The 26,894-nt window shown below is 42.7% G+C and overlaps 1 protein-coding gene across 1 annotated transcript in view; it reads right to left on the reverse strand.

The window, feature by feature from the left end:
* The window catches only part of fhit (fragile histidine triad diadenosine triphosphatase), a 268,764-nt gene that overhangs the window by 27,243 nt on the left and 214,627 nt on the right, over window positions 1–26,894 (reverse strand). Inside the window, exons 4-6 of the mRNA XM_056605340.1 lie at window positions 25,809–25,954; window positions 23,414–23,443; window positions 15,744–15,812 (exon numbers count right to left, since the gene is read on the reverse strand). Coding sequence (XP_056461315.1) covers window positions 15,744–15,812; window positions 23,414–23,443; window positions 25,809–25,954 — 245 coding nt within the window. The remainder of the gene's footprint in view (window positions 1–15,743; window positions 15,813–23,413; window positions 23,444–25,808; window positions 25,955–26,894) is intronic.

The raw sequence follows: 26,894 nt of genomic DNA on the forward strand, positions 1-26,894 counted from the left end.
CAACGTCCTTTTGATCGATAACAATATAAATTGATCGACGCATTTCTTAACGATCGATTATCGAGCATCGATTAATTATGCCCATCCCTAGTTTAAACACACGCAAACTAAACACGTAACGCATAATACAGTCCATGGCAATGCATATTAACGGGGGGACACAAGCATATTAGAAACACAAGTCGATAACGATAATGCATACAATACTGATAAGAAACTATGTTTATAATGTATTGCGTATATCATTAAATAGAGCCACAGTTACCGCATATCATATGTGTGTTCATTTTTCTTTGCCGAAATTTATTTGAGGATTTTTGAAGTTGTGGAAGAAAACCTTATTCCATGTGTGAATTAGGAAATATTATTTGGCCATAAACTGAGCCATTTGAAGCTTGAAATGCATGTGCATCTGTCTCATCGGAGACTGCAGACGCGCTGTCAAAATATCAACTCATCAGATTCAAATTCGCTCATGGCACTCTCATTGGTTTATTGCACGTTACGCCCAAACCAAACCTACGGGTAATTAAATCACTTCAGACCAACCAGTTTTAGATTTGCGCCAGGCGCAAGAGTCAATGACTCAATGACTCTTGCGCTGGTAAAATAGCAACATCGCCATAGAACCGCCCACATAGCTGCGCTTGGCGCTTCTCACTTGCGTTTCAGACTGTTAAAATAGGGCCCCTTCAGTGTTTCAGGCACTTTACACTAGGTTCTGCTGTAGAACAACATTTGAGGTGTTTCAGGCGCTTTACCTTAGGTTCTGCAACAGGACAACCTGTGCGTCCACCAAGAGTCCAAGCGCGTTAAAGGTGACAGAACTGAATGAGAAACAAAACTTTATCCTCTTATGTTATGGCAACGTCATGGTTGAACACTTGTCATATGCACCACATTTCAACCTAGCTGTTTTGTCAATTTAGACAAGTAGCTCCAAAAAGCTAAGATTTGCTTTCCATTGCTCCAGGTGACATGTGGATTTTTCTTCCCCACACCTTTCTTGCGTGACACTTAACCTCTGCTAATACGCAGCTTGAGGACTACATATAGGAATTGGGAGACATGTAATTTAAGCCATGACACATCCTGGTGGTACTGGAGCACAGGGATATGAAATCAAGGGCAAGCAAATCGATTAGAATTACATTGAAAGGCAAATTGTCATTTAAATAACTTAAATCTGGTTATTACATGGTAGACCATGTAGTTGGTCCCGCAGATTCTATCCATTAGGGATTAAAAATAGTGTAAGCCTACAGCAGATGGTCAGCTTCAAAGAGAAACAGATGTGAGAACAGCTCTCTCTTTTTGTATTGACGGGTTCCCGTTATGCATGCATAAAGCTCCTGTTCCTTTGAACGCTTTATTTGCTGCGATTTATTCCCACGTCAACACAATAATTACAAATGATGGAGCTGAATTGGACTGAGCACATATGACTTGATTTCAGTTTGGCGAAAAAACATAACTAATTCTATTCCAATCAAGGTCAATATTCCAGGACTCTAGCCAGCGGATAAATCAGTTGGAACTAATCAGGATCAGGCATCTTGATCTAGGCACCATGGTGCTGTCCACGGTGTAGGACATGGGGGAGGTAACAGCCTGTATATGTTCCTCAACACCCTCTTACTGCATCCGTAGTGGTAAACTACATTTATAGACCTGTAATTATCTGTTATATGATCACATACTATATATATTTATCATTAATCTAAATAGCAATTGGCACTACAAGCCAATGTTTACTTGCCCTGCGGTACGTGACTATAGGTTGCTGTTAATAACATAGAGGTTATCATTATAATAAGTTGTAATGCTACTGTTTAGTTTTGGATCTCAACTTTCTCGAAAAGAGTGAAGCCAACTTTCAGTTATCGAACAGAGAAACAACCTCAGAAACAAACGTCTGAAAAACATGGATGAATAAGAACGTACACCCATTTATCACAACCCCCCTCATCCGCAAACAGCCATGTGCTACACTATTTTACACAAGGATTACAAAGTAGAACTCAAGTATAATTGAATCCTCAAAATAAATATATTTTGGTGAAAGTACGGAGCATTAGCTCGTCTTCACAAGGCTAGGTTGAACAGTCCATCTGTCATTTTCTCTGAGTATTATTTCAAATTGCTAATGTTTGCATGTTGGCTGATGTAAATAGTTTTGAAAGGACAATTTTCTCCGCGTTTTTCCTCTTCACAACAAAAGCCCCTTCAAAGTCAGACAAATACCATACAGCACATGGTCAGCCAGTTGTAACAAACACATTCACACATGTGTAGACTTAAACCTCCTTTTTGTCACCAACATTGACTGTAACTTATATTATTCACTTGCTAGTAGTCCTTGTTGAACACTTAACCAACGCAACCAATTTGACTTGCTAAAGTATGGACCAAGCTACAGATGGACAATATCTATTAGACATATCTGATTGATATGTCTGAATTAGCCCTCTAACACAGCCTCAGTAAGGAGCGAGTATAAAGGCATCAACTAGCCGTGGAAATGTACCTCATCATGCTCTTACCGATCTACATTCAGTCATGTTTACTGAATATCTCCACAATCTTCCTACATTTTCAATGAGTGACAACACAAGAGTTGCTCAACGGTTATGTTAGTTACCTACTTAGTTACCTTTGCCAATGATATATTGGCAAAGGTTGCTTCCTGGCTCTGCAGATTCATTACATTACACACCCACAGGTGACCTCTAGTAACCCATTGAGCCCTATTTTAACGGTCTGAAACGCAAGTGGGAAGCGCAAAGCGCAAGTAGCTTTGTGGGCGGTTCTACGGCGCTATCGCTATTTTACAGGCGGATAAATTACACTTGCGTCGCGGCCAAGTGTCAAAAGGGTTGGTCTGAAGCAGCCTAGTTACCCGTAGGTGTGGTTTGGGCGTAACGTCCAACAAACCAATGAGAGTGCCAGCTCCCATCCCCTTTAAGAGCCATGAGCGCATTTGAATCGGACGAGTTGATATTTTGACAGCGCGTCTGCAGTCTCCGATGAGACAGATGCACATGAATTTCAAACTGCAAATGGCTCAGTTTATTGACAAATAATATGGCCTAATTCACACATGGAATAAAGGGTTTTCTTCCACAACTTCAGAAATACTGAGTCCTCAAATAAATTTCGGCAAAGAAAACGTATATAACATGATATGCGGTAACTGTGGTTCTATTTAATGATATACGCAATACATTATAAACATTGTTTCTTATCAGTATTGTATGCTATCCTAATATGCATGTGTCCCCGCAGTAATAGAGATTGCCATTGATTGTATTATGCGTTACGTGATTAGTTTGCGTGTGTTTAAACAGAGCACACACGCGCGCGCGCATTCATTCATTCTTTTTAACACTCACTCGCGGTAAAACAATGTTTTTCACGATCAAATACTCATCAATCCTAAAAGTTATGGGCATGTAGGCCTACACGATGTCTCTGTCAAGAAAATATGTGTTTGCTGTACGGTGTTTGCAGATGCATTGATTTAAAAGTGCAACTTATTACCGCTGCATCAGCTGTTCTTTCCCAAATAATTTCCCAAGAATGTGCGGCTAGGTAGATGGGAGAAGCAAAGTGTATGCGCGAGGCAGGCCCGGTTCCAGAACAGAATGCCTTGGGGTGCATCTGAGATTACAGGGGATGCACCAGTACTATACTAAAACCAGCTACCCAGCTTCAGTTCAGACTTCCCTTCTTTACACACAGGCTTTTCCTACCATAGACAAGCACTTCTGCGTAGTTCTACTGACATGTTGGGACAACAAACAATTACTGTGCTTAAAAGATGGTATCATATCATGTCTTTTGAGAACATTTCAGCTGCAACATTAGCTTATTGATATCTTAGATAGCTTTGAATATGAGATAGGTTTTTGAGGTGTAAAAAAGAACAGAATTCTACACAAAAAAAAAAACATGTGAAAAATAACGATTATTTTTTTATAAATTGTGGCAGGATATTTGACATAACAAATAATTGTACATTGCCACGTATAAATAAAACAGATTTTAGCTGAACAAGGAAAGAACACTTTCAGACTTTGAACTTTGAACAAAAAGTAACCATTATAATACTCTTAAAGTTAACACGATTGTAAATAAATGCAATGAAAAGAATTATGGGTTCTTATGAACATAATACATTTAATACATGTATTGGATATCCAACGGATATCCAACTGTTGCTGCCGAAGAAGTTCAACGTCACTACCGTGCGCACCATAGATATACTATATCATGGGTGCGTGCATTTTGCACACGATGCCAGCCGGCGGTCAATCACAGCAGCGCTGATATAGAGCGACAACATTGCGACCTCGAGTGTGATATTGCTTTATACAACAGTTATACTAGTAAAATGTACTGTTAATAATAATAATTGACTGTAGATTTTGATTTTGTTTGTTTATTTAATCATATAAACGAATGAAATTGCTTCCGGCAACAAAAATAGATCCCCACTGAGCGGACTGTTGCCAAGCAACATATAAACAAAACACCATACATAAATGCGGAGTGATTTTGTCAGTTTGGTGAACAGTCAGTGATGTTGGATGCTGATATCTCAACGGTATTTAATGGAAATTGTCACAGGTTTCATTACAATTTGTTTTGTGAGCAAGTATTTAATTAGTTTTTTATCATATTTATAAAAAAAAAAAACTTTTTTATTTTTTTTCAATTGAGGGTGCAAACATTTTTTTTGGGGGTGCAATGCATGCTTATGCACCCCCGTAGAACCGGGCCTGGCGCGAGGTGCACAAGCAATCCGTATGCATCACATGCGCATGTATGCATGCGCCCTTAAAATAGCATCTGAACAACGCGCCACTGACTTTAAACCAGGTATTTCCTGGTCAGTAGCGCAATATATTCAGAAACGGCAAAATACAGTTTGCGCCAGAACACGCCTCCTCCTTCCGCCGAACCAGCAACTAGCAACGACACATGCGCCAGTGACTAAGTCACTTGCGGCGGATGCAAGATAGGGCCCTATGTCTTTTTCATTGATCCAAGCACTCCAATACAAAAATGTAAAGTAACTTGTAATTTGAGTAGCTTTAAAAGAAGTACTTTTTTACTCTTACTCAAGTAGGTTTTCCAATTGGAATTTACTTTTTACTTTTACTAAAGTCGATTTTGAAGGAAGTAATTTTACTTTTACTTGAGTATAGATTTTCAGTACTCTACCCACCAAGCATCCATTTGAATAATTTCAGGTGAATCTAGCCTATGATTTGCAATGGCCTGGGCTCCAACCTTTAATCATATCTTGATTACCTGTAGCAAAATAAAAAGAAAACCCAAATTAATACGCTCCACCGCCCTTCACCACTTCGGAGGAGCTGGCTCTCGCCAATATCGAAGGTCGGCCGATGGCCGATGATGGTGGAAGGGGGATGTCCTCTGACCTCCATCCAAGGCGTTTGTAATGAGTATTCATGTATTTGCAATGGACATAAATAATTGTCTTGCTAATCAAATGTGAAATGATTGAGGGTAAAATAATTGTGTCATTTTTTGTTGAAGGTAACATTATTTTGGGGGAGCCGCCGACAATCAATCTCCAATCAGAGGTATATAACTATCAAAGCAAAGTATCACGTATTCTTCTAAATGTTTAATTTTTGGAAAGAATGTCTAGGTTTCCCTGATTCTTGCAGGAGACTCTGTCGCCCTGTGACTCCAGGGCGACTATGGAGGTGATTTTTTTTAACAATTCTCACAGCTATAATATGAATTTGTAGAATAAAAAATGCCTAGGCCTACATAGCGGTTATATAAGGGATAATGGACAACACGGCACTTGACTATAGGTTAATGTAGGTTGAACGTGCGGGGCCACCTTCGAACTTGGAACACAGACACACTGCGCAACAGTAAGTGCGCGGCTTCTTTGTGTCGCATTGCCTACACACGGTCCAACAAGGTCGATCAGATAAGGAATACCCTCTGATGAGAATCTGTATCTCTCATAAAGAATTTGGTCAGAAAATGCCAAGGGATCAGTTCTGTCCCGAAAAACCCTGTCTCCGGAGAGATGCCTGTACGATAAGTGCGCCGAGGTCCACGGTAACACCCAAAAATTGTGACGCCATTGTCGGAGAAGGGGCTAGGCAGCTGCGCATGCCGAATTAAGTAGCCGATCTCCGGCTAGACTAAGCCGAAAAGCTGCTCCCGACCAGGTTTGGTTGCGAGCATGATAGCGCGTTTCCACTGCAGGGTGCGGAACGGATCGGATCGCAAAGGTGCGGATCGGGTCGCGTTTCCACCGCCAAAAGTGGGCGTGACCGGGACTTAGCCGTACCCGTTTTGGCCTAGTTTTCAGGATTCCTCCGTTGGGGTACTGAAAACGAGACGAGACGCCTGAAAGGGTCCCGGGAAATTCTAGCTACACACCCCCTCCGTTGATTGGTCGACAGAATCATCACTTCCGGGTGACGCGGGGATAAAAACAAACAAACAGTAGCCTCGAGGTATTATTCTTTACAATTAACATGTCGCATAAAACGCTTGCTTGGGCGAACAAGGAGGTGGAGACGTTCGTCTGCATTCTTGGGGAGGAAGACGTTGTTTACGTTGTTTACGTAGCTGCCGCGGCGATCGACATCCGGCCTACCACAAAGGGTATTGTCGGCAGTGGAAACGCGACCTCGGAACTGAGCTGGGCTATACCGCCCCCTCCCTACCGCACCTTACGATCCGATCCGCACCCTGCAGTGGAAACGCGGTATTAGTCACCATGGTGATACAGCGACGCTTAAAGAGATTGACTTTCGTGGTACAGCTAATCCAAGCTTTCAGCTCAACATACCTCGCTAACCCTCTGATCGAGCTTCGTAGTACAGGCCCCAGACCTCCTCGAATCAACACAATAAATAAATAGCCTATATAGGCCTATGTATAAATATATATTTGTATATATATATATATTTATATCTACTGTGTATATAAATACACATACATATTTATTTATTTTGTTATATAAAGATGTTTATTTATTATATACGGAGACCACCAGACCTCCTCGAAGCAACGAAAATGGTCTATTAAATTCAAGATGGGTGCATGGGCGAGAACAGGGGTATAGTGCCATACCGTCAATATGAATTTCATTCATATATACTGTATATATAGGCTATGGTCATTTCACGGATCCCGGTGCGACCAGGTTGACTCTGTCGTTTAGACGGGGATCTTGAATTGAGCGCCCGTGGTCCACTCGTTCATTGAAACGGGGATCTGTGTGTGTGCCACCGCCACGGAATATGATTGTCATCAACTTGCATTGGAGCAAAATCCGTGGCCGTATCACGGATATTGGCGTGTTTCCGTGAAGATTCAACGGATTTTGAGTTAAGCGTCCGTGGTCATTTCACGGATTCCTGTAAGACCAGGGGCCTGTACCACGTAGCTCGCTGAACATAGCGGAAATCCTAGCGGAAAACCTGGCTCGACAGAGCCGCAACTCGCAATTAGAGTTAAACGGTACCACGACGCTCACTTTAGATTAAATTAGTCAAACCAGGTTTTCCGCTTTAGGTTCAGTGCGCGTTCACTTGAAAGGGACGTTTTTTGCGTCATTTTTATCACCTTTACGATAGATCAAGCAGTCTATATGCGTATGATTCTGATTCTGCATATTGTCTATAAAATAACTGCCAATTGCAGAATTGTTCGACATTAATCCAAATAGAATGATGATGATTTAAAAATGCATAAGCAACGTCCATCCTGCCTTATTCTATGATTTAGGGAATTCCCTTTAAATACACCCTATGTAAGAAATGCATCGCATGTTTTCAACCGCGCTGAGAGGTAGTGGCTGTAGCGTAGTGGATTAGTATAAGACCCGAACGCCAGCGACCGGGGATCAAATTCGCCGGTCTATCATGCATTTTACCCCCATAGATGTGGTACCAGCACGGCCTTGAAAATATGGGTTCAAGTTCGAAATAAGCACAAAAATATAATTCCATAAGCTTTAGTGAATAAGTATTCCATATGCATGAAAATTGGGACTTTTTAAGCTTCACATAAATTCGCGTCACTTGAGAGTCGAACCCCCCGCGCAGAAATTCAAGACTGACGCGCTACCTCCACTCTAGCACTCTGTCACAGAGACACAATGCGCAACAGTTAGCATTGTCTACATAAGGTCCAACAAGGACGATCAAATAACGAACACCCTCTGATGAGAATCTGTATCCCTCATGAAGAACCCCAATTTCGTTGTTTGCACAATGACAATAAAGTCTGAAATCTGAATATCGTCAGACAATGCCAAGGGATCGGTTGTGTCCCGTAAAACCCTCTGTCTCCGGAGAGACGCCTGTACGATAAGTGCACCGAGGTCCACGGGAACACCCACAAATGGTGACGCCACTGTCAGAGGAGGGGCTAGGTAGCTGCGCACGCCGATTTAAGTAGCCGATCTCCGGCTACACTAAGCCGAAAAACTGCTCCCGACCAGGTTTGGTTGCGAGCATAAGTCACCATGGTGATACAGCAACGCTAAAAGAGATCGACTTTCGTGGTACAACTAACACAGGCATTGACCTCAACATACCTCGCGAACCTTCTAAGCGAGCTTCGTGGTACAGGCCCCAGGTTGCTTGCTTGCCCCAACAAGTTTGTGCGGCGTGCTTGTTGTTTTGTTTCCGGTGTAGCTAGATCCGGTATGGTTATGTACTTTTTTTAACGTGACTTGTTGCTAGACAGCAGGTGAAAAAACGACAACGTTTGACAAGCCAAAAGAACGTTAATCGCGGGCTAAAAAAATTAACGCCGTTAAAATTGGTTTGCGTCGACGCCGTTAGTAACCCGTTGAACTGACAGCACTCATAAATATTAAATATTAAATATACATATTAAATAAGAATATGAATAAACAAGGTTCATTCCACACAAAGATATATATATAATAATTTTGAGCAACACACCTTTTTTATAAAATAAATAATATATTGGCGAACAATAATTATCCCATGTCAGTCAAAGAAAACATTTGAGCAACTTGCGATGTCACTCATGGGAGTTTTTGATTGAATACAAACTCATGTAGCCCTACAATTAACTTGATGTCAATCAATGAAATATATCTGAATTAAGTATATAAAGAGCTCTTTAAAATAAACCATTTGCCATTTCAATCTGGCTCACTGCAGAAACTAGGAGACGGGCAGAAACCACTTCTGTATACGATGTTGGAGATTATACAAAAGTGGAAACACATGCTCAACACAGACCAGGGAGGTTGTGCTGTCTCCCAAGTGAATGAAAAAAAATATATGCATAAGTTATAAAAGTTATGCAAAACTCCCAATGATCGTGAAGACAACTAACTAGAAGAAGAAGAAGAAGAAGATGATTCTCTGTTGGGAAACTCTTTCTCTGGACTGACCCATGCTAACCAGAACCCACTCCACTTTGTTTGTGGGGCCGAGCTTTGCCTAAGAGCAGGGCAGGAGTTAAATCCTGCAGGGTTTTTGTGGGGGGAGGGGGGGGAAGCACCCTTAGGAAACCAAGGTTGAAACGATACATGCTAAATTAGCGGGGGGAACACAGTGCTATCCACCTAGCTATCGAGCCAAATAACACAATACCGGTTATAGAATGCAAGCCATGTTTTGAAACATATTGGCATAGCTATCCACCCTATTCACTACTGTATACTAGACTAAAACAGCCCGAGGATAGGACTGTATCGTGGATCCCCCCATCTTGCTTTGGTCATCGGCCTCCAAAGTGAGCCCTCATCCAGCAGTCCACCAATAGTCTACTGTGAGGCCTGGCCCAGGATTCTGTGGTTAAAGGAGACAGTTAAATGGGGTAGAAGCAAGCCCATCCCCGGAGTCGTTTAGTGTCTAAATAACCTAATGAGCTGCACACACAGGACGACCTGCACTCGCACAAATGACTTAATCAGAACAGGGAGACCACTCCAGGAGTGCCCTCTGACCACACCTCCCAGTGCCACCCTCTATTACCCTCCCGCTGCCCCCCTCGTTCCTTACTGCTCCGCCAGTGCTACCAGATGAATGAAGCGGTTAGTCAGCGGTGATTGCTCATCATTTGTGCGACAGTGGCCAGGGTCGGGGGCATGTTATGAATCCCCTCCTTAATCTAAACTATCAGCTACCCCCAAACCCCACCCCATCCTGGGAATGGAGATGAAAAAAGAGACAAATCAGGGACCTTTGATAAAAATGTTAACTAGGTGAGTGTCCGGGTGATGAATAGCGGGCTGTCACCAGCACCCAGAGAACATGAGGATGCATTGATATTTCTCCTTGTTGCCCTGCCATCCAGACACTAGGTTTTCAAGAACTGGCCCCCTCCCACGATGCCCCAACCCACCACCCGCTCTGCACTACCTCATAAGCCTGTCTCGATGGATGATCCATCAAATACAGGAACCACAAAGTGTGCCTCACTTCAACATAACCACTACGTCCAGACATGCTTGCAGAGAGTGTTCCCAGAAGAGGACCGAGCAGATAGGTCAAAGAGGACAACACATCTCAGACTACAGATGTCAAGAAGGTAAACAAGCAGGAACATGGCAGTATGTGGGCATTATCCTAATAGCCTGGTTATAGAGACAAACAACAAAAGAGAAAATTGGGAAGCTATGCAGAAAAGAGGTTCAAAATTGCTGAATAAAATAATACAGGAACATTGAATATGAAAATGGGACTAACCGAATTGTTTGATGCACCATTAGTTGTAAAAAGACACTAATACCTGAGGAACATAACAACTACGTAAGAAACCAAAGCTATAATTGCGTTCCTGTCCCTGAATGTAGTACCTCTCAAGAGAGAGCACTCTCCTGATGGTTCAGAGCTGCAGGTCCACGCTTTACCAGACTCAGTAGTTACGACTTGACCCAGTTGTGGGTCGGATGAAATCTATTAAACATGAAGGAGAACCACCACACAGAAAAAATCAATAACACACATAAGGACAGCTATGACTGCAAACGGTTTTTCAAAGAAAACCATAGTTGTACCTTCTATGTTTGTCTGTTGCGGGGGGGAGGGGGGTTATGTAAAAGGGGAAGAGTTAATGCCACGGCTATAAGGCCTAATTGATGAAAATAACATCATTACAACATATAATCATGAGCTGACATTGTTTGCAGCGAGCATGGCAGCAGCAGTAATTGAGTTTACTGGTGTTCCCGGAGGAGCTTGTGAGCGGAAAGGAGGAGCGGCGAGAGGAGGGGCAGAGTGCCATTGACTTTGTTTCTCCAGGCTGTTTTGTCCTGATTAAATACCCTATTCCAAATAATCTCTCATTATGCACGAGGACTGCTTTCATAGGCTGCGCGTTTGTGTGTGTGTGTGTGTGTGTGTGTGTGTGTGTGTGTGTGTGTGTGTGTGTGTGTGTGTGTGTGTGTGTGTGTGTGTGTGTGTGTGTGTGTATGTGTGTGTGTGTGTGTGTGTGTGTGTGTGTGTGTGTAATACGGGGAGATGGTTCTCAGCAGAAGAACCCTCTGGGCTGTGTCGCGGCTGGCCTATCAGCGGTACTCAGTTCTGGGAGATGGGAGGAGATCAGATACTGCCATACTGATAAAGGTGTGGATTAGAAGGAGCCAATGAGCCTAAGTAGCACCGTCGTTTTGAAATAAAGTAACACGCTTTCATTAAAGGTGAATTTACATATTCATGAAATAAGCCTGATCTTTGTTGTCATTAGGATTCAGCCACGATGACGAGGTAATCATTACTAAATGCTGCAAGAGGTATGTTCCTAAAGCAGGGTTAATATATCTAATGCATAACTTTTCATTGTTTAGGATAATTCTCGATGATAACACGCCATGATCAACGCAGAGTTCTCTCCCTCAGATGCGGCAAGAGCTCATGTTGCCATGACAACGCTGGAGCTCCAGAGGACAATGGATGCTTCTTTCTTTTCCCATGTTAAGGCTTGTAACAAAGTATTGACTTCAACTTAAATGACCTCTTCCATGACGACTAGGACCACTACCAAAAAAGTAGTTGACCAGCGAAGACCCTTGACTGTGGGGATTCTCTGTGTGGGTTTGATCATAAGGCTGGGACTTTGATTAGAAAAATGAAATGTTAACCTGACTCAATGGCATAGATACTCCCACAGTGTGTTGGGGGATATTTAGCCTTCATCGTTTTCTTTGTGTTGACTAGAAGTTACAATGACCAAATTTAAGTGTAAGCACACAGTCCACAGGAGAACATTGTGATGCCGAGACATTATGCTAGAGGCATTGTTTTCATAGGCATTGGGGTCAGACAGGGTTGTCTTCTATCCCCATTCCTGTTTTTACTAGCCATTGACTGGATCATGAGAACAACAACAACAAAGGAAGAACGGAATCCGATGGACATTATGGACACAACTGGATGACTTAGATTTCGCAGATGACCTGGCACTACTGTCACAGAGCTACCACCAGATGCAAGACAAGATCAATACACTCATAGAGACTTCCTCACAAGTAGGACTTAACATCCATGAGGGAAAAACAAAAAACATAAGGATAAATACAACTACTACGGAACCGATCACCCTTGGTGACACCATGTTAGAAGAGGTAGAGTCCTTCACCTACTTGGGGAGTATCATCAGCAGTCAGGGTGGTACAGATGCAGGTGTAAAGGCTAGGATAGGTAAGGCAAGGACATCATTTCTACTTCTCAAGAACATCTGGAACTCTAGAGAGATACGGGAAACGACTAAAATCAGAATCTTTAACTCCAACGTAAAATGAAACATCAACATCAGCAGACGAAATTGGACGAAGAAGATGGAGATGGATCGGGCACACATTACGCAAACCAGTGTCAAACACCACCAGACAGGCTCTGACCTGGAACCCTCAAGGGAAGAGAAGCAGAGGACGTCCTAAAAACACCTGCCGCCGGGACCTCCAGGCAGACACCAAGAGACTGGGAGGCACCTGGTCGCAGATAGAAAAGAACGCCAGTGACCGTGAACTCTGGAGGTCCCTTGTCGACGGCCTATACCCCAGCAGGGGTGCTACAGGGCACTAACTAACTAATTGTTTTCATAACATAAAAGCTTAATCGTAGTAAAAACAATAAGATTTAAGAATGTTAAGAGTTGTGCTATTCAAAGATAAGATGTATGATGCCAGGCTTCACTTAGATACAGGAGAGGGTAAGCGCTCGATCCCCGGGCCGGCGTCTCTAAGGGATAATAATGAGTTTAAAGCAAACCTTGGAGGGTAATACTGTGATCATACCACCATTTACAAATAAACAAAAACGTCATATTGTGGGGTTATTGTTTCCCAGGGAAAACTATCAGTCAGTGTCAGTAAACTCCAAATTACAACTGTAGTTTACTACTCCAGTAGGGGAACCTTAGTAGACCGTTTGAGAATACTAAAGGGTATTTCTGAATTCGTAAAATGACCCCTTTAATATGCATCTCAGCTGATGAATTTGATTTTGGAAAGCCTCAGAAACGCAGAATGCTGTGAACCCTGAACGCATCTTGATAGCCCTTAGTAACCTCATAATAAGTAAAAACGGATCTTTCTTATCCTTCACTTTAACTATCAGAATTTAGTTAAAGTGTATTGGCTTCAGAAAGAATCGGGACTGAAATGTTGACATAAAGGTGACTATTATCTCCGAAGGGACTGACCAGCTCGCACTTCAAAGTCCCAAAGGAGAGTAAACCAGAACGGAGGGTGCAGAAGAACCAGCAGCTGGACAAAGTGAGCCGGCTGAGGTAATGGGCCATCTGGTACATCAAAGGACTATATCCACCTCAACACAACCAGAGACAATCTGAAGCCACAGACAACATAGACACGGAGCAGGAACTATTCCACAATCAGACGACTGGAGCTGGTGTTGGTAAACCGCCCGTGTATCTTTAACATTTAACGCACTACATCTGCATGAGATGTAGTGCAATAAATGTGGACCACTCTGAAGAGGTATTTGGACAACGGTTTCGCTGTCTTTGCAGGATTTCCCCTGAGAACATTACAATATTATCAATCCACATTTTATTTCCAAAATGGTTTAATGAAACAAACAAGATAATTTAATGAAGTTAAATGTATCTGTAAATGGTTAAAACAAATGTTATATTTTATTAGTGCTTCTTAAGTCATTTTAACATACAGCTCATACAGCTGCTCTCTGATGCCTCAGTAAAAGACTCGGTAGGGTCAGAACTTCATGGAAGACCTTAGTTAGAAAATGATCAGGACACTAGAAAGGAGGCTTTGTAGGATGCATTGTGCAAAGTTTCAATGAAATAGTGCAGAAGCAACAGTGCTATTCAAGAACATGAAGAAAAAACAATTTTTTCTTGAGGACAAATTGACAGAAAATGGGAAACCGTCGTAACTGAAGTCTATGACGTTCATTAAGGACCAAGCTGTTGTTATCAGTAGAGTTTGGCATGTGATGGGGTCATCACAACTGAGTTGGGGGGGAGGGGGGTTCTTGGGAGGACCATGAGACGAAACACTGTGCACTACTGGCCTGCCCTAATGCTGCGTCCTGCACTGCTTTCCTAGAACGTCACATAGACAATACATAATACATTGCAGACGCAGCACACTATCAGAGTATTGTGAAGGAGCACAAAATTGTCTGCAGACTCAGGAGCCCAAAGTCCAGCATGTGGAAGACAGAGGTTCCGAGTTTGTTTTTCTGCAGCAAAAAAAATAAACCATTGAACTGATTGCTTATGAATAGTGTTTGCCATAAAGATATGTTTTGTTAATAACATACTTCTGCATAAAAGTCCCAAGGTATAATGGGAACACTGAAGTGTTCATTACACTGAAGAGCTTTTACAACAAAGAACCAAAGCCAGTTTGCTGGCAGAGACAGAGAACAACATGAAGAGCATAGCGACTCTCACAATAACCCTGGTGATCAAATGCTAATTAAAACACACTTATTTATATTTCCCTGGCAGAGAACTTCTGGGGAACACTGCTCGTGTTTCTGGTGCCTCGGGCGCGGCTGGGGTAAGTACGGGGAAGTTTGTTGTTATTAGAGGCGGTTATTAGAATATTCATATCAAACACAGCCATTCATTGATATTCATTTCCTGCAAACTCTGTTGTTACAAATTCAAAATGTCACGGAGAAATGGGAAGCACCTAAAAGGCCTGTTATTCTCTCATTCAAGTGTTGTGGCTCATTGAACGTGCCGCTGGCTCCCTGGGGCTGCAGCACACTGATATTTGTTCAACCTTATCCCTCCTGTGTTTAATTAAACTTATTAAGAGCCACAGGTGTGTCACTTCATTAAACAAACAGTGCATTGCTGTCATGGTACATGTGCAACAGTTGGAGCCCATTATATGCTTTAATGGAATGCCAGTGTTCAACCTTTTGAAGGGAAGAAAGTGTTTACCCTTCACAGGGTGAAGGTGAGCGCTTGATTCCTCACACTGAAAAGGTTGCTCAAGGGCCGTTATTTGTGTTCATAAAATTGATATTCTAACACAGCTGCTCAGGCATTGAAACCAAGCAATGAAAATCAATGTTCAGTACAATAGATGATTGGGGATCATAAGTTTAAACACTGTTGTGAAACTGATAATTATAAAGGGTACATTATTATTATATTAAACATCATCGGAACGTTTCATACAATTTAAATAAAATCAAATTGAAATAAAATGAGTCTGAATTTTAATTATTTTAAAGTAATCTCGTTACCTCATCGTAGACGCTGTCGTTCCGCTCAAAGTCGCCAACCTTCCGCGGGAGGATATGGACGTGCACGTGCTGGAACACACAACCAAGGTTTACATTCGGGAAACACAGTATTTTTAGGACTATCTCCAAAGAGCGCTTTACACCTGGGAAGGGACGACAGAAGCATGTGACAAGAGGCGCTTTCCAGAGAAGCTGTTCATTAGGATGCAGAGCAGCATTCACTGTCATGCCACAAGTCACTGGAGGCTGGGTCGCAGAAGAACACAACCCACCAAGCATGTTACATGGCATACCGCTGAGACTCTTTATTTTTATGCCTTAACAAGTTTAATTGGCTGTGTTTCTTTAAAGAGTTGCACATGCATAACATGATGGATGTGGTATTAGTGGAAAGATGCAAAAGGGTTGGGACTTTTTTCTCTGATTGCTGATGAACAATGAAATGCTTTGCATGGCTAATATGAAAAGTATAGTGTACATGAATAAAAAGTTGTGCAAAGAAGAAGACATTGGTATGCGCAGGCTAAATAACCATATGGAAATGTTTCAAAAACAACATGACGTAAATCGTTTTTGAGTTTCAGATGCAATCCACCATCATTAAAAAAAGAAAATAAGAATTTGATTTGGTATTCGATCCACACACTGAATATGTGGTTTGAATCTCCCTTGTATTCTACATGTTGAACAACGTTTCCGTAGCTAAGAACTAGGGCCCGACCGATATTGATTTTTGAGTGCCGATGCCGATTATTTTCAGAGAAAAATTACGATTACGATTTAATCGGCCGATAAAAAAAAAAAAAAAAAAAAGCATATAAAATGTAGTTTTTGATACCTTAAATATACTTTAAACACTTTTGACGAATATGTGAATTGAATGCAGAACCTTTGAGTACATTTACAGTAAAAAATTAGTGTAATTTAAAATGTAAAATAAATAACTAACTCCCAATGTGCTGCGCTCGTGAGCAGTGACTAACACTTGAGTGCTGAGCAGTATGGTCTCACCGTTAGAGTCTACAGTATAACAAATTAACATGGCCTGGGACCTAAAGAAAAACAGGCACAACATGCTCATACAACGCGTCTTGTGTACATTGGTGAGGTGAGCACGCAGCTGCCTGAGCGTGCGTGCTTTCATGTTGTACGGTAAAATTCAATCTCCTCTTTTTTACTCCGGCTAAAGTTGTTAGTTAGCTAGGCGAGTAGGGGCGCAATCTGCAGGATACTAAGCGCAATAACATTTCTAAAAAAAAAAATAATAAAAAAAAAAAAACGGTTGTAATCGGCGTCTTTTTGGCAGATGTCGATTATTTTCAAAAAGGCTATAATCGGCTGAATAAATCGGCAGGCCGATGAATCGGTCGGGCCCTACACAGAACTGGCCGTCTCCTCGCTTCACCTCGTTTTACGATAGTGTTTGTGTAAACCATAAATGTTATAATAAACTAATTGTGGAGCATTTTGTTGATTCCTTAATTGCTACAGTGAGGAACAGCGAAGAGAGGGTGAATAAGCGTTTATAAAACAAGATAACATGTTTGGAGGCATCTGCTTTGTTGCCTTGTATTTTCTGTTTAATTAAGTCATTTGCATAATGGATGCATTATTAAATTTGCCTACCTTGAGGAAAACTTTGAAGCTGAGAAAAACAAGGCGGCAGAGCTATTCATCAAAAGGCCTTTCTAAACGGGCTGAATGTAGGAGATGGAGGCCTGAGATAACGCATTCACAGGGGGTCTGTGGGTGGCAAGAGCCACTAGCATAACTGATTACCCCGGGCACAGAGATATCACACTGGAGAACAGACCTCCACGTGCGGGTATTTCAGTAAGTGTACCATATGTGCAAAGAGGTGACATATTTTAACACCTCTGAAGAAAAAAATGTACCTATTGGCAACCACTATATTTCCTGTCCATGAAACTATTTCCTGGTATTAACTGAAGAGGTGGGAGGCACCGGAGCCAAGCGCTAGTGTTGCTTGTCACCTTTCATTGTTTCATTAGGGACGTCTTTTCTGAGACGAGGAAAAGAGAAGAAATGGGAAATGGAGAAGTTGATGGGGGTTGAAGTTGTCATTTTCAATCACGGCGGCGTGATTGATTGCCAGAAGAAGTCTGGCACCGGCGGGTCGGGGCAGATGGTTAAATTGCGGTCACTCCCCACAGCGTCCTTCAGCTGGCCTTTGGAGTCCTCCTGACGCTACATGGGTCACACTGAGGGAGATATCAGCATGGGAGCAGGCCCTGCATGCAGGCCCTGCATGCAGGCTGGGCCCTCCAATCACCTCGCTGATGCATGGGCTTATCTCTGCATGGCGGCTTTAGTCTGTCAACCATTGCTGCCTGATTGACTGACGCACAGACACAGTTGAGTCGGCCTCTTAGATTCCGTTATTCGCACAAATCAAAACAGATGCGACTAGACACAATCGGGCAAAATGCCTGCCAAGGAAATGTACATGTGTTGATGGTGAGACAGGTGAGTCAGACAGGCTCCTCAATAAGCTGGGGACTTCATTAAAAGGGAAGGGGCCGCGAGTCCAGCCGAACACCAAGGAGTAATCCTGATTAAGGAAGTGAAGGGACGAGGGGAGGGACTGCTCCTACAACAGTGAACGGTGAAGGCCAACATCACCTCTTGGAGGCCCAATTGTATCTAAGGACTGGCTGTACCATTGTTTCACTTAACTCTCCAACACAACTCTGCAGGGACAAGCAGCGGCTGGAAGCTTCGACGCAGCCTCTACTGATGAGATTATTTAATGTCACAGGCTGATCGATTCAATAAATTCTGCATTCATTAATTTGATACATTAAAAAAATGCTAAAATGTTACGGAGCACTGCTGGAAGTAAGATGAATAATTAAGCTAGTAATGAATAATATGTCCAGCTATGTAACTGTGATTATTGATATGATTATTATCTGGATCATCATTATCATCGTTTTACTACTATTATTATGCACACTAAAATTAAAACGGTCAAAAAATTCATGAGTTGATTGATTGAAATATAAATGTGTGAATTATTATTATGAGAACAAGACCCTGGGGATACAAAACATGAACATGCCTGTCCACATTATTTATGTCTGTGAGTTAAGCTGATGAGTCAGAATGGGTTATTTTGCTCCACATATGAATTATATAACGTGTGTCGGTGATGCCCAACGTGTAGCATTGCCTTTTACTCTCCCTCTATCAAAAGCAAGAATACCCACACATACAAGTACACATATATGCTACAACAGCATGCAGAAGTGGTGTTACAAGGGAATCTAGATTCATAGTCAAACTAAAGAAAGAAAGATGTACCATGGTATCAAAGAAATGGCTCTGCTTTTGACAGTTAACCTTTTTGTCTTTAAGACCACAGTAAATACATTTTAAGGGAATGGCCATTTTGTCCTGGACCCTCAACCTGACTGACATTTAACCCTTTCAGATGTAATTACGTTCAAGCCAATATTTAGATAAAGGACCGCTTTTAAAGAGGGAGGGTTTGTGGGAGGATGTGCAGTTAAGGGGAGGATGTTAAAGTAATCCTTTATTTTACCATTCCTTCACTGGGCCCCTCATATATCTCTTCCTCTTTAAGACATCCAGATAAAGCCATGTTTAGAATCAAACAAATTTTCAAATGCTATTAATTCAGTCAATGTAGGATGGTTAAAGGTCCAATGGCATGCTACTTTATGGATGCTTTAATATCGATATTAGTAGGCCCCAAACACAGCATTTGAAGACGCTCCCGAAATTCAGCCGTGGTGCAGAATTACAGCCACTACGAGCCAGTCGCACATTGAGCTTTCCCCAAATGCGCCGTTTAGGAAAAAAGGTGGGTCAAGGAGGAGGGTGTGGGTGTGGCCCTGAGCAGCTTGCAGCCACGGTACCATGCGCTCTGTTTACAGTGGATGTATCGCAATGGCGAGGCGCACACAGCCTTTAGCCGTGTTCTGCAAATATTCTACAACACACGGGAGTCCTAGAGCTCTATATCTAAATAATATCATATTGTACATAGATATCTATATCATATAATATATATTAACACGGCCAAAAGCTGTGTGAGTCTCCAGACGATATTATGAATCTCAAACAACCGCGTTGTGTTCTCCGACGTCTCTGGTTCTTCAACGTCCACATCAATCTGAAGTAGACTGAACCACGACATTGAGGAGAAAGGGATTGTTGCCAACGATTGTTGACCGCGGTTGTCTCTCGCAGGAGCCTCGCTGCCGAGGGACCACCGCCCCGGCAGAGGTCAGCACTTAGGCACCACCGCCTCCTGCAGCGCCGAGGCGGTGGTCCCTCGGCAGCGGGAAGTAGGGCTCAAGCGGGAGACATTCGCGGCCAACAATCCCTTTCTCCTCCATGTCATGGTTCATGTACTCCAGGGAGTCAAAGCCAAAGTTCCTTTCCCCCAATTCATTCTCAACCATGGCTTAGATAACCCCCACTACGAGTCTCGTTGTGGAAATACCAGAGACGAGAGTCCGACGTGTTATGCGCCATAACACCAACAGCAGTTATCCAAAAAACAAGGAAGTGTACAACACTTGCGTTACCGTCCTGGAGCTCTATATCTAAATAATATCATATAATACATAGATATCTATATCATATAATACATATTATCACGGCCAAAAGCTGTGTGCGCCTCCAGACGATAACGACTTCGTCGGGTTCTCCGACGTCTCTGGTTCTTCCACATCAATCTGAAGTAGACTGAACCGCATCGCTGCCTGCTGCCGGCTGCCCTCTGCCGGGCGGTGGTGCTTCGCGGCAACCGGCGGCAGGCAGCATGTCGCAGTTCATGTACTTCAGGGAGACAAAGCCAAAGTTCCTTTCCCCCAATTCCTTCTCAACCATGGCTGAGATAACCCCAACTCCAGTCTCGTTGTGGAAACACAAGAGATGTCATAGAACCGACGTGTTATGCGCCATAACACCAACAGCAAACACTTGCGTCACAGTGTGTGTAATCACACACACACACAACCATGAAGCGCTTGCACGGTCGTCTCATTGGCAGGCCAAATTCTCTGGGCGGGCAAGGCAAAGAAAGGGGAGTAGGTTAGATCATTTCTGACGACATATGGGTACGGAAGAGGATTAGGGCCACACATGTAAAAAAAAATTTAGTTCTGACTTTATTCTCAGAATTCTGAGAAAAAAGTCAGAATTCTGACTTTAATCTCAGAATTCTGAGAATAAAGTCAGAATTCTGACATTAATCTCAGAATTCTGACATTATTCTCAGAATTCTGATTTTAATCTCAGAAATCTGAGAAAAAAGTCAGAATTCTGACTTTAAAGTCAGAACTACGGGTATCTGTAAGGACCAACCTCCGTGGGAGAGACACTGCTTTAGGAGGAAACCTATGGAAAGCCTGCTTTGAATTCTGAATACTGGACTTGGTTAGCTTAAATAGGCTATTAAGTGACCTTATAGCCTACTTGTAGTGAAGTATTTTTAACAGTGTGTGGAATACAGCTGATCACTTTCACTGGCTAAGCAAAATGAATCCCGAACAGTTGAACCTCTGAATTGATCCTGAAAGCCTATGTCCTAGAATAATTCATTTGTATTCCGTTTTAGGCCATCTCACTAAAGGTCACTTAAATGTAGCCTATTTAAGCTCACCAAGTCCAGTATTCAGAATTCAAAGCATTTATTCACAAATCAATTTTTTTGACAAGCGGAGCCGACAGTCCTGTGCAAGTATGCAAATTAGCCATGTGTGCCAAACAGAAGATAGACGCAATGTATAGAACTGATTGTTGTGCATTGTTGTGGATATGTAGGCTGGTTAGTTGTGGTTGTTTGTGGTCTTAGTGAAACAGCTTTGCCTTGGAGTTGGAGAAGTTGGAGTGATTGTGTGAATGTGCGAGAGAGAGCGCACCTGCCGTGGTGATGTTGGGCTTATTGTGGGCTTATATGTGGTATCTGTCTGATCGTATTAGCTGTAGATGGATGGTTAAATAATGTCACAAGACCGGTCATACTGCAGGCTCTCATTTGCAAATGCACTGATTGTGTGCCCGTCTCCGATATGCTATATACCTGGCATTTATTCAGTTCATGTTCTTCTGAGTGCGCAAGAACGGTGCTATTGTCGTGTTTGCATTGTAATGCACAACTTTGCCCCTCCCTGTTATAAAATAACGTGCATCCCAACAACTTTAGCCAATGCAGGCTCCTATTGCTTTACCAGTGTGTTTAACGTGTGTGCGTGTGTGTGTGTGTGTGTGTGTGTGTGTGTGTGTGTGTGTGTGTGTGTGTGTGTGTGTGTGTGTGTGTGTGTGTGTGTGTCTGTGTGTGTGTGTGTGTGTGTGTGTGTGTGTGTGTGTGTGTGTGTGTGTGTGTTGTCATGTAGGCTATAGATATAGATTGATTGTCTTGGCTTGCTTGCATCCATGAAATATTGTAATGTTATGGCCTGCCTAGCTGGCTACTGCATATCGAGAACAATCTGTCAGAATTCTGAGAATTCTTTATTCTCAGAATTCTGAGAAAAAAAATCAGAATTCTGACTTTAATCTCAGAATTCTGAGAATAAAGTCAGAATTCTGAGATTAAAGTAAAAATTCTGACTTTTTTTCTCTGAATTCTGAGATTAATGTCAGAATTCTGACTTTTTATCTCAGAATTCTGAGATTAATGTCAGAATTCTGACTTTATTCTCAGAATTCTGAGATTAAAGTCAGAATTCTGACTTTTTTCTCAGAATTCTGAGAATAAAGTCAGAACTTAATTTTTTTTTACATGTGTGGCCCTAATCCTCTTCCGTATATGGGACCACATTCCAAATCAGCGCGCTTGAGCCTCCGTTTTTTCAAAGGCGAGCAAAACCCCGCTCGTTTTAAACCGAACGCAAGTTTTAGCCACTGGGGGACCATAGGCAGGCTAGGGGAACCTTTAAGGTCTGTGGTGCACCTCCTCACTTGGCTCCATGACCTGTTTCATATCCCCTGCTCTAGGCCTGGCACCGGGCTCTACCAGTGTCTAAACACAATAAAGAACTTAACTGAACAGGATCTGAGTCCCCCCCCACCACAGCCCCCTCCAGGTGCACCTTGGCGTGGCGCGGCTCTCTCTAAATGGTCAATTCCGCGGTCACGTGGGTCTTCAGTAATTGGTCCCCCGCTTGGCTAAGCAGCCAGGAGGGAGAACGGACTCCACAAATTAAATCCACTCCAAGAATAAGAAGGGAATTGATAAGATGATTTGACGGAGCATCCCTTTCTGGTGCTTCATGCTACTGTGAAACCCTTAAATAACAGAATTAGAAGTCAATTACGGCTTTCTGTCGTCCATCACTTTAAATGAAAGCAAATCTTTGACTGTTTGGATGGAGTTTGAACACACTTGGACTGGGAAGGGCATCACAGGAGGTGGACTCCATCTCAGAGTTAGGTTCTCTGCATAAGTGACGGCTGACCTCTGACCCCAGCGGGTCCTCCGCGCTCCGCCACGGTTCATCCTAGAGCCGCGAGCCTCGGCGCTCTGAACAAAGCCTCCAGAATGCACCTCTCAATAATTCAGCAATGCCAAGAGTTTAGAAGCCACAAATGACGGACAATGATTATTTAATGGTGTGTAACAGTGACGGAGGCTTCATGGCGGATTTAAAGGCAGTGAATTATTAAGCGCTCACCTTCACAGTTTGGCCGGCTTCAGGGCCGTCCTGGTGGGAACAGAGGGAGGTAATTAGGCAGAGTTGGGAATTCAGAAATATTAACATTAATAATTCATACAGGATTATACTTTCAGATGAAGCACGGCACCTTACTTTGTGTCCTGTATAAAATTGAAATAATATAAATAAATAAAAGATCTTTGCCTCATTGTCTCTTACTTTTCCTTGAGTTTAGTACGTTGTGTGTGTGAATATGTATGTATAAATATATATATATATATGTTATTTTATTTAATTCTTTTTATAAATTGTGTCACTAAGATCAATATCAAATTATCAGAGACCAATATATATTATCTATTTAAAATTCATTATGTCCGGCTAGGAATATGTAAATCTAAAATATTTGTAGATTTACATATTCCTTAGTACACATGAAGAAACATGCATGCTTAAAAAAATGCTTTCCTCAACATGAACAATGTTCCATGCTGTAGCACGGGTATAGCGCCCTGCTGTAGCATGCATTGCGGTGTGCTGTAGCATGTCATGTGTAGCGCCGTGCTGTAGCATGTTTAGCATTGTGCTGTAGTATGTGTAGTAGCATGTAGCTGTAGCATGCGTGGCACCATGCTGTAGCATGCGTATTGCCCTGCTGTAGCATGCGTTGTGACGTGCTGTAGCATGTGTTGCGCCGTGCTGTAGCATGTTTAGAATTGTGCTGTAGTATGTGTAGCACTATGCTGTAGCATGTGTAGCGCCGTGCTGTAGCATGTTTAGCATTGTGCTGTAGTATGTATGTGTAGCACTGTGCTGTAGCATGTGTAGCGGTGTGCTGTAGTATGTGTAGCACTGTGCTGTAGCATGTGTAGCACTGTGCTGTAGTATGTATAGCACTGTGCTGTAGCATGTGTAGCATTGTGCTGTAGTATGTGTAGCACTGTGCTGTAGCATGCGTAGCACCATGCTGTAGCATGCGTAGCGCCCTGCTGTAGCATGCGTTGCGCTGTAGCATGCGCTGCGCCATGCTGTAGCATGTTTAGCGCCGTGCTGTAGCATGTTTAGCATTGTGCTGAGGTATGTATGTGTAGCACTGTGCTGTAGCATGTGTAGCGGTGTGCTGTAGCATGTGTAGCACTGTGATGTAGCATGTGTAGCGGTGTGCTGTAGCATGTTTAGCATTGTGCTGTAGTATGTATGTGTAGCACTGTGCTGTAGCATGTTTAGCGCCGTGCTGTAGAATGTATAGCATTGTGCTGTAGTATGTATGTGTAGCACTGTGCTGTAGCATGTGTAGAGGTGTGCTGTAGCATGTGTAGCGGTGTGCTGTAGCATGTGTAGCGGTGTGCTGTAGCATGTGTAGCACTGTGCTGTAGCATGTGTAGCACTGTGCTGTAGCATTTGTAGCAGTGTGCTGTAGTATGTGTAGCACTGTGCTGTAGTATGTGTAGCGGTGTGCTGTAGTATGTGTAGCACTGTGCTGTAGCATGTGTAGCACTGTGCTGTAGCATGTGTAGCAGTGTGCTGTAGTATGTGTAGCATTGTGCTGTAGCATGTGTAGCGGTGTGCTGTAGTATGTGTAGCATTCTGCTGTAGTATGTGTAGCACTGAGCTGTAGCATGTGTAGCATTCTGCTGTAGTATGTGTAGCACTGAGCTGTAGCATGTGCAGCGCCGTCCTGTTGCAGGAGGATGTGCTCGGCAGGGCTCTCCCTCATTGTTCTTGTTATGATATAGTAAGTGACAGCTGATTGGCACACAGCAGAGAACAAGCACAGACCTCCTTTAAAGTCCAGGTGGGCCGTCCAGCTCCCGGCCCCCAGGCTGTCACAACTAATCTCACGTCATCATATCCACCCTGCCACCCTGCCACCTCATTCACAGAAAATGATATCCAGGTACCCCCACCCTCCACCAACACCTCTGCCAACACCTCCCCATTTCACCTAACCTGTGAAACGATTTTCTTTGAGAGGGCTGCAGACGCTGTTTTGATATTAGCATATATATCACTGGTTATGCAGAGCAGGCCAGTCATAGTGATGAAACTCTGTCAGAGTCGGGAGGAGGAATGATACTGGCTCCGTATTTAGCCTCCCACAGTCAAATAGGAAACGCTAATCCAAGCTCAGGGAATGGGCTCTGCTGTCCGCCTTGACGGGAGACGACAGAGCACACTGGTCAACCGTTTGTGGGAATAAGACCCATATCTGTTTGAAAATAAATGTCTGACTAATAAATGGGATTTTGTGTACTTTAGTGGTAAAATAACTGGCAAAGACTGTTCAGACACGTTGCCATTCGTCCTAAAAGAAAGCCGTAAAGAGCATACCAATCACGACCGGAACATAGAGCCAAGAACACGCTGTTGATGGTGGGCTTTTGTAACCAGTGTGAGCAGGACTGAGACTCACCTGGATGGAGATGGTCAGCGAGGAGGCGTTGAAGTGCCTTTCCACCAGCGAGGCCACTCTCTGTGTGGTGCTGAACAGGTCGGCCACCTCTTCTGGGAGGAGGTCCCTGAAGCGTTCCACCGGCCTCAGAGGACACACCAACACATCTGAGCGCTTTGTCAAGGAACTCAGCCCCAAGGGTCGGGATCAAGAGCTATTCTATTGAGCTGTTTCGGACCATAAGGATTCACACGCGGACTACAGCTGTAAACTAACCAAATAGGCTAAAGCTGCTCATTTTAATGTACAGTTAATCAAAGGGGACCTTCCAAGAAACTATAAACAAATCAACTAAACTAAACTAACCATTAAAATCTAAATTGTTACAAGAATTACACCACTGGTGGCTGTTTTCGGTTCCATATGAACATCAACGATGTATTTAATTAATTTAACATTACTGATAAATGCAGAAAATGGAACCACAATGTACTTTGAAATACTCAAAAAACGAACTCAAATCATTCCATTTTATAAAACTGTTATAAAGCATTATTGATCTACAAACACCCATATAATCAGCCTCAACCTGTAATACCAGTAAGAAGTTTTTTTACTGGTGGCTTTGGAGAACTTCTGAACACTTGTGATCAACAAAAATGTATTAACATTAAGAAGAGTTTTTACTGGTGGCTTCAGAGAACTTCTGAAAACTTGTGATCAACAACATTGTCAGCCAGATTATGAGTAATTTCTGGAAAAGAAAACTACATTAACTATGTTGCAGCTCGATCAAACTATCTCAATTCGAGAAGTAATAGCTACATTTCATTGCTTGCCTTTTATTGAATCAAAGCATAATTGGAAAATAAGGAGATGATTGCATAAGCAAAATAAAAAGAAATAAGCGACGATTAATTAAAAAAATTGCACCTCCCCCTTACCAAGAGGGCTTTGATCATTTTAGGACGTGTAAACCTGTAAAACAACACAGGCCGTGTTGTTTTACTAACCAACGTGGGGGTGAGGAGCTGGCTGAGGGGTGCTGAGATGAGTTTTCTTTAGTCATTAGAAAAAGAACATATCATAACAGCTAGAAGTGGAAGA

This window comes from Gadus chalcogrammus, chromosome 13 (genome assembly GCF_026213295.1).
Source record: "Gadus chalcogrammus isolate NIFS_2021 chromosome 13, NIFS_Gcha_1.0, whole genome shotgun sequence".
Lineage (NCBI taxonomy): Eukaryota > Metazoa > Chordata > Actinopteri > Gadiformes > Gadidae > Gadus > Gadus chalcogrammus.